General features: G+C 41.8%; 1 protein-coding gene across 2 annotated transcripts in view; it reads left to right on the top strand.

The window, feature by feature from the left end:
* The first annotated feature begins 10456 nt into the window (after nt 1-10456).
* The window catches only part of MTR (5-methyltetrahydrofolate-homocysteine methyltransferase), a 50628-nt gene continuing 40450 nt past the window's right edge, over nt 10457-20634 (top strand). The window contains exons 1-4 of one of the 2 annotated variants that reach the window (XM_082047631.1): nt 10457-11020; nt 16088-16299; nt 18902-18991; nt 19797-19866. In XM_082047631.1, the coding sequence (XP_081903757.1) occupies nt 10984-11020; nt 16088-16299; nt 18902-18991; nt 19797-19866 (409 nt within the window). In that variant the 5' untranslated portion in view covers nt 10457-10983. Of the gene's footprint in view, nt 11021-16084; nt 16300-18901; nt 18992-19796; nt 19867-20634 lie in introns of both variants that reach the window. The other variant, XM_082047630.1, reaches the window with a different exon arrangement.

Here is a 20634-nt window from a genome sequence, read left to right as displayed (position 1 = left end):
GAAATACTGAACAAAGTCAGTGAAAGTCTGATATACACAAAAAAAATAGGGAATAATCTGTGTGAAAATGACTTAGAAAGAAGGATCTGCTAAGTCAAACAAGAAAGCATGCTGCATCATATCTTGAGAACAAAGTAAAAATTCTTAGATCTGGCTCTCCACTTGTGTTACACTAGAAAATTACATTAAAGCAGCTGTAAGTTTAGCACAGTGAAAGTTTAGCACAATTTGCCTGTGCTTCAGATTCCTGACCTTACCAGGGAAAACTTCTCAGCAGTCTTTGAATTATTGTATTAAGATTTATGTCTGAAAAATCTTTCCTACTTCTGGAGACAGAGCAGTAGAGGAGATGGTGCTGTTGAGGGGGGAACATTTCAGTGCATTACACAAAAAGCACCCCGAAACCTCTTCTCAGAATCACAAAACATCCCAACATCCTCTGAGATGCCAAAAAAGCTCAAATATGCAACAACCACTATAATTATACAGTATGACCACTGCTAGTGTTGTTTCCACCTCACTAAGTGTTTTTTTTTTTTTTCTCTTGGTAAATACGGATCAGGTTTCAGAAAAACTGAACTACCTGTCCGTTCCCCATGTCCCTTTTCCCCAGGTTTTATGGTTAACAACCTGTGCGCTTATCTGCTTGTGCATCAGTCTGCCTCCTGCTTGTGTTCAGAGGAACATTCTCTAAGGAGCTGTGTCACTGGGGGAAAGTCTGCGCTACAGTTGTTCGTATGTTCAGGTGGGATTCTGCTTTTTTCAGACTAAATATTTTTATATAGGAAAACTGACTGTTCCAAGGTGGTTTTTATTTTATATTAGTCTCTTTTTTCAATGTGTAATTCCTTTCTAATTGTAAGCCAAGGTGTGGGCTGACACTACAAATGACAAGTCTATTCCCACTTTTTCCATTATCCCATTAATTTATAATACAAATAGAACAGTTCCTTTGTCTGGTTTCCATGTTGGCTGGGAATAGGTATCCAGGGTGCTAAGAACAATAGATTATCCCTTCTAACAGCAGCCTGTATTTACCTTAAAGTGATTGTGTAACTGTGGAATTAGGGACCCAACCATGCACTTTCACTGGAAATCCTTTACTATTCTCAACAAAAGAACATTTATGTGTAGGCAACAAACCTGGAGCCAGTACTAGGAATACCACTCATTTCTCTCATAAAGTAAGTGTGCTACATTAAATGACAAGCCCAGAATTTTTTGTATGTAAGCTTGACTAGGATTTCACATTCCAAGTTTCAAAGGAATTAATCTACCAGTTTTCTAGGTTTTGGGAAGCTTCATTAGCATTCGTGATACTGCTTTGCACAAATCTGATTATGAGCATATTGCTTAAATTACTTGGAAATCAAATATACTGGATACATGTCCTGAGGGAATAAATGTCCTGAGGCTTTTCTAACACCCATCCATCCCTCATCTACTTAGTATTGGTTGTTCTATTTGGCCCAAATTCATGGAAACTTTCTTCCCTTCAAGATACCTGTTAATGCTTCAAGTGAAAAATGCCCTCAGGTGCTGTCCTCAGGAGGAGCTGTGATCATATGGGCTCTCCTGAGCTGGAGCCTTCCAGCTGCGTTATGGCTACTGGTATGAGAAGCTGAGGTCCAGAAGAGCTCCAGTGGCAGACCACAAACACAGAGTGGCCGGTTTCAGGCTTAGCTAGTGTGCTCTCCAGAGTGAAGGAAAAGAAATGTTTGTGTAAGTTGCTAAGAAGTCATGCCTTAATTGGGACTGAACTGTGAATATAGGCGCACCAAATTAATATAATTCAAACAAAACACAGAAAAACATAGGGTGGCTACATCAAACATCTTGTTCGGGCCTGTATTCTGGCTCTGACAGTTCCCAGTAGTAGGCACAGTGGAAAAGTGTAAAAGTGAGGCAGCATGTGGCAATGTATGCCCAGAAGAGTCTCCAAGCCACCACTAATTTGTGGGTCAGGAACTTGTGGAACACTGTGCACTGATGCCAAAAACTTACCATGTTTTTCTGCTAAAGCAGTATCTTTTCCAACTGCTCTTTTTGTATTTCTCTCACTGGGACCTACTCTTTCTAGAAATTCTCCAGCAGGCTATTGGATATGCTTGAAAAAAAGGTTTGCTGTTTGTTCTTTTATCATTTGCAAACTGTTCCTCAAAGACTTTTTGACTTCCCTTATTATCTGTTTACACTTAACCTGCCAGAATTTATAATCCTGTTTTCCTCATATGGCCACGATGCCAGCTTTCTGAAGGATGCTTGCAGAATGCAGGCCATCCAAGGAAAAGGAAATCCTACCTCCCATGAAATAAAAACCCCAGAGATCCCAGTCATAACTTTAATAAACTCTTTAGCAAACCTGATTATTTAAATGAAAATCAGTAATGTTTGGTGGATGCCTGGGTGAGCGTGATGAATATGTACGGCAGATCCGATGCTGTCAGACACTACACCCCTGAGGTCCTGTCTACTGACATTGTGATTAAACCGAAAACACAGAGTGTAATATTGTGCATCATGCTGAATAACTATCTTGCTGTTCTCTGTGCTTTGTCTAGGACAACACTCCATGACAGTTCTAACTTTTAGCTTTGTTATTTGCTAAGTGGAAGTGACAAAGCCTGATTTGCCACAGCGAGTTAGCAAGCAACTCTACTGTCCAGCAAATGCTTCCACAACTCAGAAATAATAACTGTCATTATCTGAAGTGACTTGTGGAAGAAGGGGCTGAAATATTCATATTTTGATAGGCAAATAAAAATGTACAAGTATCATTACATTCTTTAGCCATTGTATTATATGTCATCTTTTCCCCATTTTTCATTTGAATATAGTTGCATATGCACATGTAAGAAGCTGAAATTATGCTTATGGCAAAAACACAAGTGTAAACTTTATATAAAAGAGACAACACTTTTTTTAACACTTTTCATTCTGCTCCTTAAAAATAGATACATTTCTGTCAGCCACCTAAACTTAAGAAGACTGGCCTAATAGCACTCCAAATTAAATATTTTTGATTATGCTAGTACAAAACCCTTCCTTCCATCAAAAATGAATAACTGGATTTTTCATTTTATTTTGGCAATAAGAATGGAAAACATTAATTTATTATTGTCCCCAGCTGACCTCCCAGCCACTCTTCTTCTTCTGGGAGCTTGGGAAGATTTTTCATAAGACTCATTGTTTCTTCAAGCCAGACCAAGAACCCAGATGGCCAAGTTGGCTTTATTTGCAGAGGACAACTGGGAGAGCTACAGTGGAATAAAGATTCTGCCAAAGTCCTTTTGGAACAGCTCCTTACAGCAACGCCAAGCTCAGAGGCATTAACCCTTTTTATAACGGTGGCATTGAACTGAAGCGTTTCTCTGCTGCCAGGATTGCCTTCAGCAGAGGCCACTCATTTGCCTCTTCTGAGGAAGCATCTCCCTTCCTGCGAGTGTCACTGTCTCTTCTCAGATGACTTTCCCTTCAAGCCCCGTCACTAGCCTCTTTCTGTGATTGCCCTTTTCCCACTTCTAACAGCTGTCCCTAAAGGGGACATCTCCTGACTGGAGATGTTAACTTAAATCTAATTTAATGATCCCGGGGCTCCCTTGAATTGGATTTTGACGGGACACACTTTATTTCAACTTGATCAGAATGTAGTTATTCTTGATTTGTACTAAGGCAATAAAGAAAGTATTATTCCCTTTGTTTTTATTTACTGTTTTTAGCTTTACCTGCTACTCCTGGAGTACTTATTAGACCCTTCAATAAACAGGAACAATAGTCTGCCTCTTCAGCACCAGCTGTATATGGAAAGACATTTGTGTACCACATGGAAAATGAAGATATAAACCACAGATTATTTGACCAGCACTTTCTAGCATAAAAATCCAGGTTCCTGAAGTGAGTTTAGCTCTACACGGCAAAGAGGGAAGAGGAGAGCTAGGCCTGATTAACCTGCCCCCCAGCCCAGGCCCTCTTCATACCCTCCTGGTAGCTTTTCCAGCTCCCAAAGTACCTGTCCTGCATGCATGTACAAGTGCAGCTAGGAGAGAAGGAAAGTGGAGAGTAATACAGAGTATTTTTGTATGCCAGAATATACAGGGAGACTCTGGGCACTCTCCAATCTACTTTCTCTTGCAGCCTTCTGATGGGACCCATGAGCTCAAGCCACTGACAGAGACTATTAGATGAAGGCCATGTATAAAGACTGCTCCTAATCTAAGGAACAGTTGGGAAATGTACTCACAAAATGCTAGATGGGATGCAGTAATGCTAAGAGGGACTTCTGAGGACTTGTCTGGAGGTCTTAGACTGCTCAACACATTTTAGGCTTTACAAGTGTTAAGGCCCAAAAGTAAGTCTTTCACTTTGACAAGACAAAAAGAGATGTCTAGAAAAACACAGGTCAAAGGGAATGATTGTAGACTATGGGCTACAGAAGAAACTTTTCACTTCCATGTTAAAAACTAGCCAAAGAATAAGACTTGGCTGGTATAAGTAACCACAGGGTGGAAATATTAGGTCTTTAGGGTGACAAAGTACACTCTGGGCATGTTTGTTTTAATGTAAATTTATATTACTGACAACAAAAGAAGGGCTCTGCCCTAGAGCAGTGTTCCCTGTCAGTGTCTCTTCTTCATGCTGCTGTTACTTCTTACAGATGCAAAAGGCTTCTTCTTTCTCACAGTTTAATTTCTGAAGCTTGGACAAGATTCAGAACCAACACCACCTGTGAGTATTTCTTAATATCTTAAGATCTAGAAGACTTTCAGCCCTAAGGTTATTTTCTCTCTGTTGAGTTTATAATATTATACCACTTAGATATTTATTCCATTTCATATTTTGATTTGAAAAACATTTTCTTTATTCACAGTTAGTATTTCCAGCAAAAGCACTTCTCTAGAAGGATTCATATTTCTGGAACTGGTTCCCTAAATTTGTTTTCTAGCTCATGTCTGGGACTCAGATCCTTGGCCCTTGTCTCCTTGCTCCTATCCTTCCTGCTCCCGTTTCTGCTCTCCTACCTAGAATGAACTGAACACACAAGAGGGGACACCACTGCTCAAACCACTTTGAATAAAGAGGAGTTTGTGAGTGCCTGTAGAAAAGGCTGTATCTGTGATCATCAGGAGTTTTCACAAAGGGTTGAAACAGAGAAGGTTAGACTTTAAAACAACTTGAATGAACTGTGCAGTTTCAAAGTCCTTTAACAGAAAGAGAGAATTGCCTATAAAACATGCTTTTCTAACAGACAGTTGATAACACGTAGGATTTTTTGTGTGTCGGAGAAAGGGTATTTCAGGGTATTTGACACAGGATTCCCTCTGCCCTTGCAGAAAATCTTAAAAGGTTCAATGTTCAATGAAGACAGTTATATTAATGAGGTTATGTACTCCCTGGAACGGAGTCATGACTGACAGCAGGCAGCACTGCTTGAATCGCTCGATTGCCACTCACACATCATGTGACCTGTGCATGTCCCTTTTCTCTGCCCTGTTGTGCTATATCTGCACTACCACGATGCAGATGGCTGCCTTACTTGGCTATGTCTCTATTTCTCACGTTGTCCACCTTTCCAAGTTGGCCAAACCTTTCTACAATCCTCCTTATTAGACACATTTTCATTCATCTCAAGCTGTGTTGAACACAAACTGACGTGTTTGCCAGGTTGAGTGTGATCTCATTGACAGTGCACAGGCAGCAAACATAGGCCTAAGGCTTGTCTCTGGTAGTCCCACTCAACTTCTGGTGTTTGTATCTCCAAGCTAGTCTATCTACTGGCAAGACCCTAAGAATACCAGGAGGCTCTAGTTGCCCTCAACAGCTACATATCAGACCTCCATCCCTCTACCTTCCACCTATTAGCCATGGAGATGCATTTAACTATGACCATCATCCTCACTCCTTGCTTGAGCTTATGTTGTATGTATACAATGCCTACAAGGCTTTCTGGCTTGACCTTGGCCCTGTCTCATAGCTATGGATTGTATGGACTGTGGGCTGAAGCTGGTAGCATCACTGGACAAGCTCTTCTTATTTGGGTACTGTAGGACTGCTGCCTTGCCATCACCCTCACACCTACTCTGTCACCAAGACCTTCCAGGTCTCCTTCATTGGGTGAGCCTTGCAGCCTTGACTGATTTTTGAGGCACTGTCTGCTGAATGGAGAACTTCATAAATGGCTTGCCCTAGCCCTGCAGCTTGTGGTTATCTGACTACATGGCAAGAAGCCCTGCCAGAAGTAAGAGAATAGGAGATGCCTTCAGAAACCTGTTTCCATAACAAGTCCAGACTGATCCAGGGCAGATGCTGTCCTGCCCTGGGCAGAGGCAGCGCAGCTCAGATATCACCAGGACATGATAATTGAGAGAAAGAAGCTGAGAATATCATGCACATCCATGGCAAAAGGCTTTCTACCTCACCGAGCTCTATGTTGGGCAGGTTTTTCATGGTGCATTTAACTGCATGTGACCTGGCCCTTCTTCCCCAGTTCCCATGCTGTCATGGGGCAGCCCGCAAGCCTGCCGGGGTTCTTCCTCTCTCTTCTGTGGATTTGATATGGATGCTTGAAAGGTGCATACTGAAGGTTTTCAAAGTGCTGCAAAATGTCATAGTCATATGAAGCCTGTAATAAATTGAAAGCAGTTGACACAGTTTGCCCACGTAGCACTATGGATAAACAGTAAGACCACACCCCCTATTAAATTCCCAGTCTCTTCCTGCCTGCCTCTCAGCCCTTCCAGGTGTTTATATACCTTGTGATCAACACAGATTCTCTAAAGAGATGCAAGGAGTTATATTCACTTCAGTGTGTTTGTTTTCACTGTGATGGAGACTTCAGGCTTTTTTTAAAGTAGTTAAGTCCAAAATGGACTACCTATGGTAGGTAGAATAAATTTGTTGATATTCCTCTAAGTTGCATACATTTAATAGGATATTTTGGCATTTGGAGTGTGCTTAGAATCGATCTGGAAACAATCAGCTTTCTTTTGGTTTCTAGTAATATTTTAATCCTGGAATAGAAATGTTAACAACATAATTGTACTTAAATAGAACAAATAATTTGTATTTGAATAAAAAAAAATCACCCTCTAAAGGCTAGAAAATTAATTGAAACTGTAATTCTTAAGCACAGAGGAAATTCAGAAAATAAAAAAAACAAGTAGTGTAAGTTATTCAAAATAGAGCAAGAATCCAGCTGCAGCAAAGTAGCACAAGTGGTAAGTAACCTTACAGAGCAGGAAGTCGAGAGCTGTGCTCTGAAATCAGATCGATCTGTTTTCTCTTTCAGGCTTCTGCATGGTCTTGTGAATACTTCGCTTGGATATAATTCTCTGAAATATGACTGTTCTTTAGTAACATGAATAATCCCACTGTTCTTGTTTAAGTAAGGATTACTCATGTGAATAGTCCATTGGAAACTGCATCCTCAGGAATAAAGGCAGATAACATGGGAATGAAAGGCACATTTTTGTAATGAATATTGTGGAGTTATCAAAAACACACACACAAAAGCTGAAAGAGCATGCTAAAACCCTGCATTTGATCTCACACACGCATAAGATGAGTATACTATTTGAAAGCACAGGTGTACAAATACAGTAACGAACTGGTGAATCAGATCCTTTGCACTGGGGAAAGAAAAAAAAAGAAAAAGAAAATATGGAGGTGGCTTTCTTCGCTTCAAACACTATCTTGTTCTAAAAGATGTGTGAGAGTTTAGCTGCTTGTGGGAGGAGCTGAGGAAAATGGTAACTTAAAAATGCCTTCAAATATAGTTGAAATTCCAGAATTCTATCTGACTTAAGAATTTTTTTTTTTTTTTTAAATATTGATTTGGATTTATAGTTTATTCCTGTTGCAATAAGGAAGATGTTAGCTTCCCTGAAGTGTCAGTTATAACCACCTTCAGAAACCAGAATTCTCAGCATAATGATAGATGTTTGCATGAATGATACTATGTCTGCAGCAGACGTTTAAATAGGATTCATTCCCAACAGCGTTATGGTCAGGTTTCTCAGACAGGGGAAGGATAGCATATTTACATTCTCCCTTCCTTTATTCCACTGCTCCAGCAACTCCAAGCTGCTCCTGGTGTTATTCTAAATGTATGAGAGGGAACAGCATTTCGATAGCCTAATTTAGTAAAATAAAATCAACACTCCATAAGACAAACAAAAAGCACTTTTCAAGCTTAAGGGCATGCTCACTGCAAATCCTTGAAAGTTTCCTGCAAACACACCATGTATTAGAGCTTCTCAAAGAAATAGTTGAAAACTCTTGGTAACTGCAGGTGTGTGGCAGCTTTGGGATAAAGACATGCACCGGGACTCTTAGTGCTGTGCAGTACTGTCATCACTGAAACTAAACCAAGAGAAGCGGCCTGAGACTTCCTAACACTGCAAAATCTATTAAGGATGAATTTCTGTGTCGATACTCCTTTTCTGGATGATCAGGTTGGATCATCACTACCCTTAACCACTCATTCCTCTTCCCATCACCCTCTGGGGTGTATCTTGCCTTGGCTGTGCTCATTCCGTTGTCTGCACAACTCCAGTTTCTCAAGCAGACGGAAGACAGTCTGAGGCCAGGCAGCTGCTGGCCCCTCTTCCTGCTGCTGCCCCTACGTCAGCTCTGGAGACTGTTCAGCTGCGAGTGAATTGGACCAGGGACATGTTCTCTCTGAAAACTGACCTTTAAGGAAGAATTATGTTCAAGGGCTTGCACGCACACAAGGGAGAGTGTGCCAATACGAGGATGGCACAGGCTGGAATTTGGGAATGACTTTTCAGGGCAACACAGAGTCAAATTGGTTCAAACTGGTTATAGAACTGCAGAGTAAATGGGATATGTGAAATGATCTTTTTCAAAAGCACCTTCAAATTTTCAGCTTCCTTTTTTTTTTTTTTCCCCACTGACCTACTTTGCAGCACAGTTACACAAACAACTGCATCAGCGCACACAAGGACGTGCTGAGCTGTGGTACAAAGATTTGTCGCCACAAAGCAACTGTGGAGACAGTGAGCTTTTTAACCTGAATTGCTGCCAGAGCAAATTTTCAGTGTGTTATGTGCCATAACAAAAAGGTTGGAGGTTGTAGAAAGTCAAGTGATATATGTAAAGTCTGTGTAAAAGTGATAAAATTAACCAGTCTCTGGGAGTATCTGACTTTTGCTTCTGTTTATTTTATTCCACTTCTGTTGTTAGGCTTTTAAAGTTTATGGGTTTCCAGACCACTGCATCTTACACTGGAATGTTGGGACACATTTTTGCAGTGGGAGCTTATGCTGACCACTGCAGTGGTTTGCCGAGGGGCAAGGTCTGCTCTCTAGGGATGTCTCCTGGCATTCAAAACTGGAGCATGACCTCTGCAACTGAGGCTGGACTACTATCTAGCTGATTTGTAAGCTGCCTGTATTTCTTTTCACGCTAAATTAGACATATGTTATTTAAATATAAAGCTACTTTTTTTATACATACTTGTGTGACCATTGACTGAAGTGACAGTTGATCATAAAAGTTCCTAGATTGCGTTGGACTCAAAGGGTTTGTAATCAACTGTTTTTGTGTCTCAAAAGAAAATTCAAGAGTAAACATTTAGCCTTCGGCAACTTTTAAGTCTCCTAAAATTCTTCTGGGAAAAATGCAGGAGCTGTTATTAAGTACGGTACATGTAGCAACACATACTCTTAGCTGATAGAAGGCTTTACCTTTGCCGCATGGAGCTGAGGCCCAGCGGCCTGAAGTGAGGAAGCGAACTCAGTTCGTTCCTGTTAACATAGAACCAGTGACCTCTGCATCTTCACCTGCAGTATTTGCTTTGTTTGCTTAAGATATTGAACCAGGCAAGGAAAACAAGAAAGGCTGGACAATAATGCATTTTACAGACTTGCTTTTTATTTTCATATTTGAACACTGAACTAGTTTAAATGACAATGCTGCTCATGTTTATTACAGGCATTTGAATTACTAACACTTTAAATGAGTGTAGACGTTATTCCCCTGAGCTATTCTGACTCTTGGCAAGAAAACATTCGCTGTGTAATGTTTGCGAGGCAGCTCTGCAGCTGTAACAGGCAAGTATATATTTATTTTAAAACATAAGCCCTCAGATAAGAAGTTGAAAGGATGATAGACTATAGAAAAGAAGTTGAAGGATGATAGACTATAGAAAAGTGGTGAAACTCTTACGTCTGAATAAGACAGGTTTTGTTCAGCTGTCAAGTAAACTATGCCTTAATTTGCTTGATTCCTTTACTATAAACTTGTTTCCAGGCCAGTAACGTGCGTACAGACATCACCGGCAAGTCTGATTTCCAGTTTATGTAAGTTAGTCTTTAATTGCAATACAAGTGTTGGCATTTCAAAGACTTACTTTCCCCTCCATCTTCGCACAATGAAGGGACAACTCACTTTCTTTAGCCCTGCCTGGCCACGTAAGTTTTGCACAGTAACTACAGGGGCATCTAACGCTATCAGCATTTAACATCAGGACAGGTAGTTAGAAGAACAGGCTTTGCTTTCCCCATCCAGCCTTAAGAGCTGCCGTCTTTAGGCGGCGAAAATTAAAGCAAACCAAGCCAGCTCCTCAGGTGAGTTTTCAGCCCGTTACTGCGGCTGCCGATCCGCTCCCAGCGGCTTCAACGGGCACGGGCACGTCCGTGCCCCAAAAGCGCCAACCCCAGAGCAGCCGGCTCCCGGGCAGCCGCCAGCCGGGCCTAACCGAGCGCTGCCCGCTGCTGAGGCGCAGCTCCCTGAGCCCGCAGCCTCCGCAGCGTGTGTGGCTGTGAGAGGCGGGGGCACAACCCCCGCGCCAGTCCCCGGGCCAACGGCAGCAACGGCCGCAGCACCGGCGCACTGCCCGCGCGCTGGGCGGAGCTCGCGCATCAGGGCTTGACGCGGCAGCCCTGCCGCTCCCCCTCGCCTCGCGGGCTGCGCGCGAGTCCCCCCCGAATCCGCGGCGCGCAGCGGCTGTGACGTCCCGGGAACATGGCGCCCACGGGGCCAGGCGACCCCGACCCATCGGGTAACGGGCGCGAGCGCTGGGGTGCGGGGGCGCGCGCGCACCGGGTCTGTGAGGGAGATGGTGCCCCGCCCCCCCCAGGCGGCAGCGCGGGGCTCGGTGCCACGTGCCGCGCTGGTGGCAACGAGCCGGGGCCACTACCGCCCACCCCCAGATGGAGGGACGTGGGAGCCGTTTTCCCCTCCCGGGAGCAGCCGGCCGGGCTATGCAGGGGCGGCGGGAGCTGCGGTCCTGCTGCAACGGGCGGCGGGCTCACCTTCACCTCAGGCTCTGGCGTCTGCCCGCGGCTCGGTGCCGTCGCCCCCTGCGGCGGCGCCGGTTACTCGCAGCGTTTGGCTGCTTTGGAAGCCGCCGCGTGTGGCGGCTCCGCGTGCGGTCAGACGGGCCGCGCCGACCGCGAGTGCGGCGTTGTTGGCGGTGGGAGTAAGGGCGGTTGTTGCCGGAGCCCTTGGAGGTGCGGAGGTAGCTGGGATACCTGCGACGCCCTGTCCGATGCAGTTAGGCCAGAAAAATAAAAAACCGCAACTGCGTGAGAGGCTGTAGCTTGGTGGTGGGGAATGTGTGTGCTCTGGGGCTCAAAGCCAAAAGTGCTATTTCGGGGGTTAAACAGAAGTCGCCGGAAGAGGAGGGGGAGTAAAATTAGCTGCTAATTAGCATGGTCCGTGTTTTAAAATGGACAGTTCTGTCAGTGGCTGCTTTCAGTGGTGCTGCTACGTGCAGAGATCCCCAGCATGTCTGAGGGAATGCCTGCTGCTGAGCCTGCACTGCAGCCCGGACTTGTGTACCTCGGCTTTTTGGACAGGCTGCCAGTCCTCACTGCAGAGCTGTGTGCAGTGCGACTCCATGATGGGCTTCTGTGGTCTGAGGTATTTCCAGGTTCCTCTGACACAGATGATGCTGACCTGCCCAGCCCTTTCTCCTGTGCTGTTTAGGGTCAAGCCATGGCTAGTGACCACCCAGCTGCTGCAGAACCAAATGGCTTTGGCTGAAGTAGGAAACGTGGGAGAGTGTTTCAACAGCAGCTTGAGAAGTGGTAGCAGCTGGAGAAAAGTTCTGCTTAGATGGAAGCAAAAATGGCATGCCAGGGGTGCTTGCAGGGCCCCACTGAACAGAGAGAAGTCAGTGGGTGATGGTGTGTATGTCTGGCAGTGGTGCAGAGGACCTGTGTGTGGGAGCAGTTCGTCAGGAAGTTAAGTGCTTCTCCAGACCTTTTCAGCAGCAGGGTATGCCACAAAATGAGATCATGCTGTTTTGGGGGCCAGTTTGTTTTCCTGTGGTTTCTGCTTGTAATGAATATTTTATAATCTGTTGTGAACAGTTTAATGTTGGGAGATGGACAGTTTTGGTTGTAACATGGGAAGCTTTCTCAGCCTGGGATTTGCATGTTTAGCCACAGACAGCAGACACAACTAATAGGTGTTCTCTATTATTCTGGGACTTAAGTGACTTTTGTAGTTGTTGTTTGCCCTCCAAGCTAACTTTGTAAAGGCATTGGCTACACAAGTGTCTGTCTGTCTTTTATGGAAGGCCTGAATGGTTCTCAAGACAAGTGCTGAGACGGAAGATGTCAGCAAGCTGCACATAGGTACCCAAGGTGAAGTGCTAAGACCCAATTCTTCTTTCTTTGCATAGGCAGGGTAACAAATAACTTAGCAATAGGCTGCTGCTGACCACTGTTCTAGAGGACCTGTCTGCCATCTGTTGCTACAGTTCATGAAACTCTTAATGATGCCACAGGGCATCCAGTAGAAGAAGATTTAGGTAATTAAACAGCAATGCTAATTAATTAAATAGTAGTGCTAAGGTTGTCATGAGATGTCTGTGGCAGGCTGGTAGAAGGAGCATCCTTTCTGTCTACTATTGTAATTTCTGCATGCTGCACAATAATTCTTTGAATGACGGGAAAGCTTGTGCTTGGAGCTGGTGCAGGGCAGTGCTGGTTGGCTGAATGAGGATGTGCAATGTTGAGTGGTCCTTTTGCCTGTTAGTACAGTACCTGGTCAACCTGGGAAACAGGGGGTCCTGTAAGTGCCTGTAGTTCTTCAGTTTGTGTTCTTTCACATTAACGTGATGAAAATACCATAATACTGTCACAGCTCAGTTGATCCTTTATTAAAGGCTTTGGAAGCAACTTGTAATCCTTTACTCTGTTCCAAGTACTTGTATGCCAGACTATTTTATACTAAGAATAAATTTTTAATAGAAGTGCATAAATAATAAAAACACCACCTTTTGAGAATCATTGCAGGCATCAGAAAAATGTGTTTTTAAGCAAACTGCAAGCTTTGAAGTCCAGTTTCTTGTGAAGAACATGCATTTATCCCTTCAGTTCTGCGTATATGGCCTGTCTGTGGGTTGAGTTAGGATAAGGAGATGAAGGAACATCATCTTGCCTTATCTCCTGGGCTGTTTAGTTGCCACATTGTGAAAATGGTAGGTTATAGTTCGGCAAAGCTTATAATTGTTAGTGGTAGAATGACCATACGGTTGAACAGCTGTATCAAAGGGACACCTCGTGTGCTATGCAAACTTACTTGGAAATGTCTACAAGGGGTAAAAGTTGTAGCTGATTTAATTTCTCCTTTCCAGACAAGTAATTCCCTTCTTCATGTGGTCTCAAGATGGAGTGTTGACCTTGGGGAAGTGAAGCAGGCTCTTAGGATTTTTTTTGTTCTGCATTCTGTATCCCATTGTTTTTTAATCCAGTGCTGTCAAGTCACTTTTGTTCTGTCTTCATATGGTCTGCTAAACTATTTCCAGCCCTAGAACTCTGTGGTAATACAGTTTATATTTTAAGTTTCAGTAGAATATAAAATCAAGGTATTGGTCCTGGGTCCTGTTACCACTGCAGGTTTGCTACTATTTCTGTTACAGCTATAGAGGCTTTTTTTTCTCCTGGACACTTCTGAGTGGAAGAGGGAATCTGTTTCCCAAAGCTACAGAGTGATCTTTATTTTTTAAATTTTTGTAAATGGAGAAAAAAAAAAAAAAAAGGCTGACCTGAATTTTTTTTGCTTAGGAATTTTTCCAAACATTTTTTCATTTTTTTCATTTTTTTCTGCAACAAACCCTTGTGCCCGTCTCTTCTGGAGAGGGGAATTATGTGAGTAGAATGCTGAATTAAGGTGATGGCGCTTATTTAGCAGAGCTGAGTCCCAGCCTCTTCCTTGCTTTTCTCCCAAGGGCAGAGTTCAGCACTTTCTAGCATGGGTTTATGAACTGATCCTCTCTGATTTCTGAGGTCTTTTGCGACCTGCCTGCAGACTTTGTTTCCAACTTGAAAATTGCATTGTCAGTGTGCCAGAGTGTCGCTTCAAGTAGCGCAGGCTCCTAATGGAAGAGGAGTCAAGTGTTGTCCATAGCAAGGACAACAAGAAGTTTTGGTGGGCTTGGAGCTATGCCATCCATTTGTAACATGTAGAGTTTGTGTACCCATGGCATGGACGGCCATGTTCATGTTTCCCACCCTGTTTCCTGCAACTTTTTGAGAGGATGCTGAAGAAGCCCACATTTTAAAACCTTCTTCAGAACAAGGCTCTCTGCAGAGCTGGGTGCAGAGATTAGACAGAAATCTGTCCTCCTCTGAGCAGAAAACCGTACACTGTGTGTGTTCAGCAAGACAAGCTGTAGGGAAAGCAAAACAGACCACATGAGGTGGAGGATTAAACACCAAGTAGATGACTGTGAATCTTCGTTTGCTTCCTAAAGTGTATGAGAAGATAGTAGGGAAGCACATAGGTAGAAGCAACAGAAGCCTGTAGAAAGGAGAACTGGTTCTGGGAGATCTCCGATGGCCAGACTCAGCTGTCTGGGCTACAGCTCTCGGTGTCAAGGGGTTGTCTTAGAGGCTACATTAAAGCAAAAGAAAGCTCTGATATGGATGTCTGGTTGGGTTGTAGCTCTTGCAAAGCACGTGAATTACGCTTCATGGGAACCTGCATTGCAGTTATACTTTCAGATGTAATTTTTTGGGTCTTACTTCTGAAAGCCTTTAGCTCAAGGACTCAGTTTATTTTCCTGAAGAATTTGGTGGTTTAACGTGAGTAGGTTTAAGCCTTTTATATAAGAACCTGCTGAGCCTACCTGTATGCTGTTAAAATTTCCAACTTTAAACTAGGGTGGCTTGCTTTTTTGTCTGTTTTAATCTCGCTTCAAATGCTTCATGCTTGTTATAGAGAAAATTTACTTTGGCTTCTCTTCTTGCTGAAACTACATCTGATTTAAAGATGTTTTGCCTGAGTATTGGTATAAATGTAATCTTGTAATATTTTAGACTTGACCTCATCTTTTCTCCAGCACATTCTTTTTTAACAGTATTGGTGTCAAAACAGAAGTTGCATTGCAAGACTGCAAAATGAAAGAACTCAAGTCAGTTAGCAGTTGCTACTGATTTTTAAGTACTACTGTGTGTAAGTTATAAGGAGGTGTAAGGAAAAGAAAATAAAATCCAGCTCTTATCTGTCAATGTATCTTGGTGTTTGCTTGCTAACAGAAGTGCAAAATTGTTATTTACTTTTATAATCTTAGAAAGAAGTGAATTTGGGACTCAGAAGAAAAATTGTTTACGCTTGCTCAGTTTATTTCTCCTTCTCAGTCGCTATGGTATAGGTGAATCAAGTAGATTTTAAAAGAAATTTACTAGTTTCTGGTTTGCACTTGTGTACCACTTACAGTACAGTGTCTAGTACCAAGAGTCAGCTCTGTATTGCAGTTCAGATGTTGCTGTAGTGAAAACAATCACACTTTTCAGGGTTGGAGACTAGTTTATGTAGAGAGTTTGGTGTATGCCCTCCCAAACTTTTGATATTCTTCTTTATGCAGCTGATTGTTTGCAGGTGACTGTACTTAGACGAAGAACCACTTGAGTCTAATTCTATTTAGATAGATGCAGCTGTTACCTGACATCATGTGATGGGAGTTGTAGGTTAAGACAACCAACTACTGTTTGATTTCAGCAGCAGATTAGTTATTTTATTTGGTTTCTTAAGTGGGAAGAGCTCAGGTAAACACAAGGGTATAGATAGGGAGTTTCAAAGCTGCTTAAATATGGGCTTCATTTTCTTACAGCAGATCCCCAGAAAAGCATGGAAGATGAAATTGAATCGGTTCTGCAGGAGAGGATCATGATTTTAGATGGAGGCATGGGTACCATGATCCAGCAACATGGCCTGTCAGAAGAGGATTTCCGAGGGCATGAATTTAAAGATCATTCCAGGTCTTTGAAAGGCAATAATGATCTTCTCAGTATAACTCAACCTGATATAATCTGTGCCATACACAAGGTAGGTGGTTCTGATTTCTGTCTCTTGACAAGAGAAGGAAGGAGAATTTGGCCTCTGTGCTCCCCTTTTCCATGCCACAGTCTACTGGGTCGGCTTTATCTCTTGGGGATAGGGAAGAGAGTGCTAGGTAACCATGCGAAAAAGAATGAGCAGATTTGACTGTTCTGGTTGTGTGAGCACAGCATTTTTGTCTTGGTTCCTGATGTCACCCAGGCAGTGTTGTTTTTAAGTCCTTTTTTGACTTATGTCCCTGATGCATTTCTATTAATTGTAGATTCCGATTTGTTTTATGTTTCTTTCCTTTTTTCCTCCCCAACAGCATTTGAAATGCATCTAAGTAGGACACATCTGAATTTTAGATGCATGTTTCTATAATTGTGTATTAAAGAGCTGTTAAATGGGGCAGCCTGAAGCTGGCCTCTCCTTATTAATGAGTATATGGGCTTCTTAGTGAGTATATGCGATTCCATATTCTCTGTTTTTCTCTAGAATATTAATGTGTGTCCCAGAGAATAAAACAATCGAGGGTTGATCATTAGGAATTTGCAAACAGATTTTATTATTTTCCTATCTTCAACTATACTTTAAAAAACAAATAAGTCTTTTATTTCTTGAGTTGCAGGTATTTGTAGGTCTTACTGTAATAATTGGAACATTTGAAGAGCATCAAAACTAGTAGGTATTCAGTTGAAGCCTCGCATCTGTTCTGGGTTTTTCCAATTATTAAAAATGTCTGTATTTCATTGATTAGAATAATAACTGGCTTATATTTGTTAAACTTCGTATGTAATCTGTATTTTAATGTTTACATTCTAACTGTCATGCTTTGGATTTTAAGAATTACTAGTTGAAAAGAATCAAGAGTCTTGGACCTATAAAAGCTTCAGGAGGAAATCTTTGTAGATTGAGTTCAGTCAACTGATTTGTAGTGGCCACAAACCTTGGAATTTATAATAGCTTGTGGTTTTAATTGGGTAAACTGGTTTAACAATTTAATTTTGCAGGTGATGTGACTTGAGAAGGAATGTATTGAGTCAAACCAATGGCAGTCTGCCACCCTCCCTCCAGTGGTCAGTTGTAGGTGTTTTAGGAAGAGTGTAAGAAAAGCACAATCTGTGGTGGTCCTCATGCCTGCAACAACATTTGGGTCAGGTGCTTTGTGAGCCATGGGCAGTGACTTCATATTTGAGAACTGAAGAGAGCTTGAAATAATACATTAAAATACTTCTACAATGTAACTATAATCCCACTCTATATAGGAGATTTTGTGGTTGTTTTTTTTGTTTTGTTTTGGGTTTTTTTTTGTTTGTTTTTGTTGTTGTTGTTTTGTGTTGTTTTTGTTTGTTTGGTTTGGGTTTTTTTGTTTGTTTTTTTAATGGCCTGATGAATCAGATCTCACAGATATCAGTAATTTGAAAAGTTTGCTGTACCTTGGCTGGCAAAGTAAGATTCAGTGGTAAGAGGAGGATTGTAGGACAAAAATTATCTTTCTGCTTTGAGCATATTACTTCCTTCTGTAGTAGTAGGGAGTAAAGTTGAAGGGGTTTTGCTAGCAGATCTGAAGTAAGTAAAAGCTATTACAAAGCTGTACACATTTTAATATCTTTAGTCTAGATGTTTTTCAGAAACTTCATTATTTGGTTATTAGTGTGCCTGTAAGAACTTGTATATTTTCCTATAGCTATTTGTAGGTATTTCCATATGTGCCCAGGAGGAGTTGAGAGAATGCATATTAGTTTGCAGCAAAACATATTTTAAAGCAAATATCATGCTTTTCTGCTGTCATTTGGATCAAGACTTTGTTTGTGCTGTTGAATCCACTGAACTCATCTGCTTCTCACAGGAAAATCTGAGTGGTTTATGTTTAATGGCCACATCAGTATTTTTTACTTACTAGCATTCAAAATGTCTTAATTTCCTTGAATATGAAGGGGTCACCTAAGGGTTAACCTGATCCAAAAGAGGAGTTAGTGGGGGAAGAGGACAACTGGTAGAGGTTATCAAAACAGACTAGAATCTGCAAAAATACTTTGGTTTGCATTGGTTTCGGTTTACTTCAGTAGAAATTCAGCAACTAAATTGGAGCAGATGGCTTAATTGTTTTGTGAATTTGCACCATTAGTTAAACTTTAAATGTGATCTGCACAAAGCATAATTCTCCTAAGCTTGTATTTTGTCTTGGTATGCTTTTATGCTGTACAGTTCCATTCAGAATGCTTAAATTTTCCAATCATCTGTTGTTGTTCAACTGGTACCTTTTTTGAGTCTGCTCACAGCAGCCCTTGCTGATGGCAATTGGACTGCCTCCTACCATGTCCCTGTGCAGAAATCTAGAATGTGCTTCAGGTGTTTGGCTCAGTGGTGGAGGTAACTATAAATGTCACCTGTTAATAGAAAGTGTGGCTGGCACTAAAACTCTGAAAATCGGTTACGTAGAGCACTTCCATTGCTTTGGCCCTGTGTCTCTGAGTAAGGCCTTCAAAGTTTGATCCGCTTTGAATTAGGAGATGGTTTGTGGCTTTTGTCAACTAAATGAGACAAAATAGCTGGATTGCTTTCATGAGGTCTTGGAGATTTTTTTTTTTTCTTTCATGTCTTGCAGGAATACTTGCTGTCAGGTGCTGACATCATTGAAACGAACACTTTCAGCAGTACCAGAGTTGCACAAGCTGACTATGGCCTTGAGCATTTGGTAAGAATGCTAAACTATTTACACGTTAAAATGGTAATCAAGATCTTTGTCTCAGCAGCCAAGATTAGTTTAGTCCCAGAGTTCATTGATATTGCGTTTATTCAATGTGTGCTGTCTGTAGAGCCGTGTGATGGCATTGTAGCTCATTTCTGCTGCTGTAGAGAATTGTACTTGCTTTGTGTGACAGTTGCAGTGTGCCGCTTGTTAGTGGAGGCAGAGGCAATAATAATTTGTCCTAGATCTTGTCTGAGCATTCCCAGAATGTCTCTGTTATGTGAACAGGGGTGTTTGCTTCAGTCCTTCCAACTTCCTAAATGCCACAATGGAACTGCTTTTTTCCTCGGTGTTGGATGTTGTTTGTGCTGGTGTATGTAGAAGTCCTTTCAAGCTTGCAGTTGTCATAGCTCTTCTGTGGTATGTGGTGTTTTGAGAATTTGAGAAATAAATGAATGAAAATACTCAGAAATGTGCTACTTGAAAAAAAAAGTTAATTTAAAAATAGGTTAATTTTGTTGTCAAAGTCCTGTTCTTCAGCTTCTGTTGACTTCAGCAGGATTTAATTAGAACCTTACAGAGTGAAATTTTATGATAAGCAGCTGTAGTTTGGGATGTATGTGGGATGTAACTCAGTTGCTGAGATGTATAGAGCTGTTCCTTTTGAAATTTTGTATAGTGCTTATGTGTATTGGTGTGGAGCCTTCAGAGTGTATTGCAGGCTACTGAATGGAAGTGTTGTGCTTCTTTGAGCATGAGTTATGCTGTACTGGACTAACGGTTACTCGGTAATTTTCCGTAATTGTCCTAGGCATATCGGTTAAACAGAGTGTCTGCACAGGTGGCCAGAAAAGCAGCAGATGATGTAACTGCTCAGACAGGTAAGCAGCATTTATTTTAATATTCATTTTTGGTTTTGACTCTCTGTCTACAGTCTTTCAAATGTTGTTAACTAGAAGATAGCTTGATGCTTTACATCACAGGGACATAACTTGCAGACATCCACACTCTTCATTTTATGCACAGTAGCAATTTCACATCTCTATTCATATCGCACTAATTTCAGCATGTTTGCAGGATCTGGCCCTTAGTGTGTTCTGCAGGATGGTTGTCCTATGCCTGCCTATTTTAGACTGCAGGCGATACACATCTTCAGATATATTTTAGAACAAATTCAGCAGGGTCTGTTATAAGTCGCTTAGGTTTGTACAGCATAAATCTTTGCATGACAAGATTAGGATGGCTCATGATAGGTAAATGTGGATTACCAGTTACTGCTAGTATGAGTCTACTGGTTTGATTTTAGTGACTGGAATGTGCTTAGTAGGTGACCATCATCTATAAATGTTCAGTCTTCAGGGTTTATGTGAGAGAGTTATAACTAATTTCCACTGCTGTAGACAATGTTGTCTTTCAAAGACAAGTAATTTCCCCTTGTATTCTGGCATCAAGCTATGTTTCAAGCTGACAGTGCTGCTGTCCAGGTAACACCTTACTGATGTGATTCATAGTATGGAATAAAAATGTAAGGTTTGAAATACGCTTTTTAAAAAAGTGAGTTTTTTAATGAACACAAGTCAGAATATTCAAATCAGATTACCTAGTGAAAAATGCCAGGACAGTTCCATGCTGTGCATTTGAAGTAATTG

Source organism: Streptopelia decaocto (genome assembly GCF_964273445.1).
Source record: "Streptopelia decaocto genome assembly, chromosome: 3".
Taxonomy (NCBI): domain Eukaryota; kingdom Metazoa; phylum Chordata; class Aves; order Columbiformes; family Columbidae; genus Streptopelia; species Streptopelia decaocto.
This window is presented reverse-complemented; position numbering and strand designations above follow the sequence as displayed.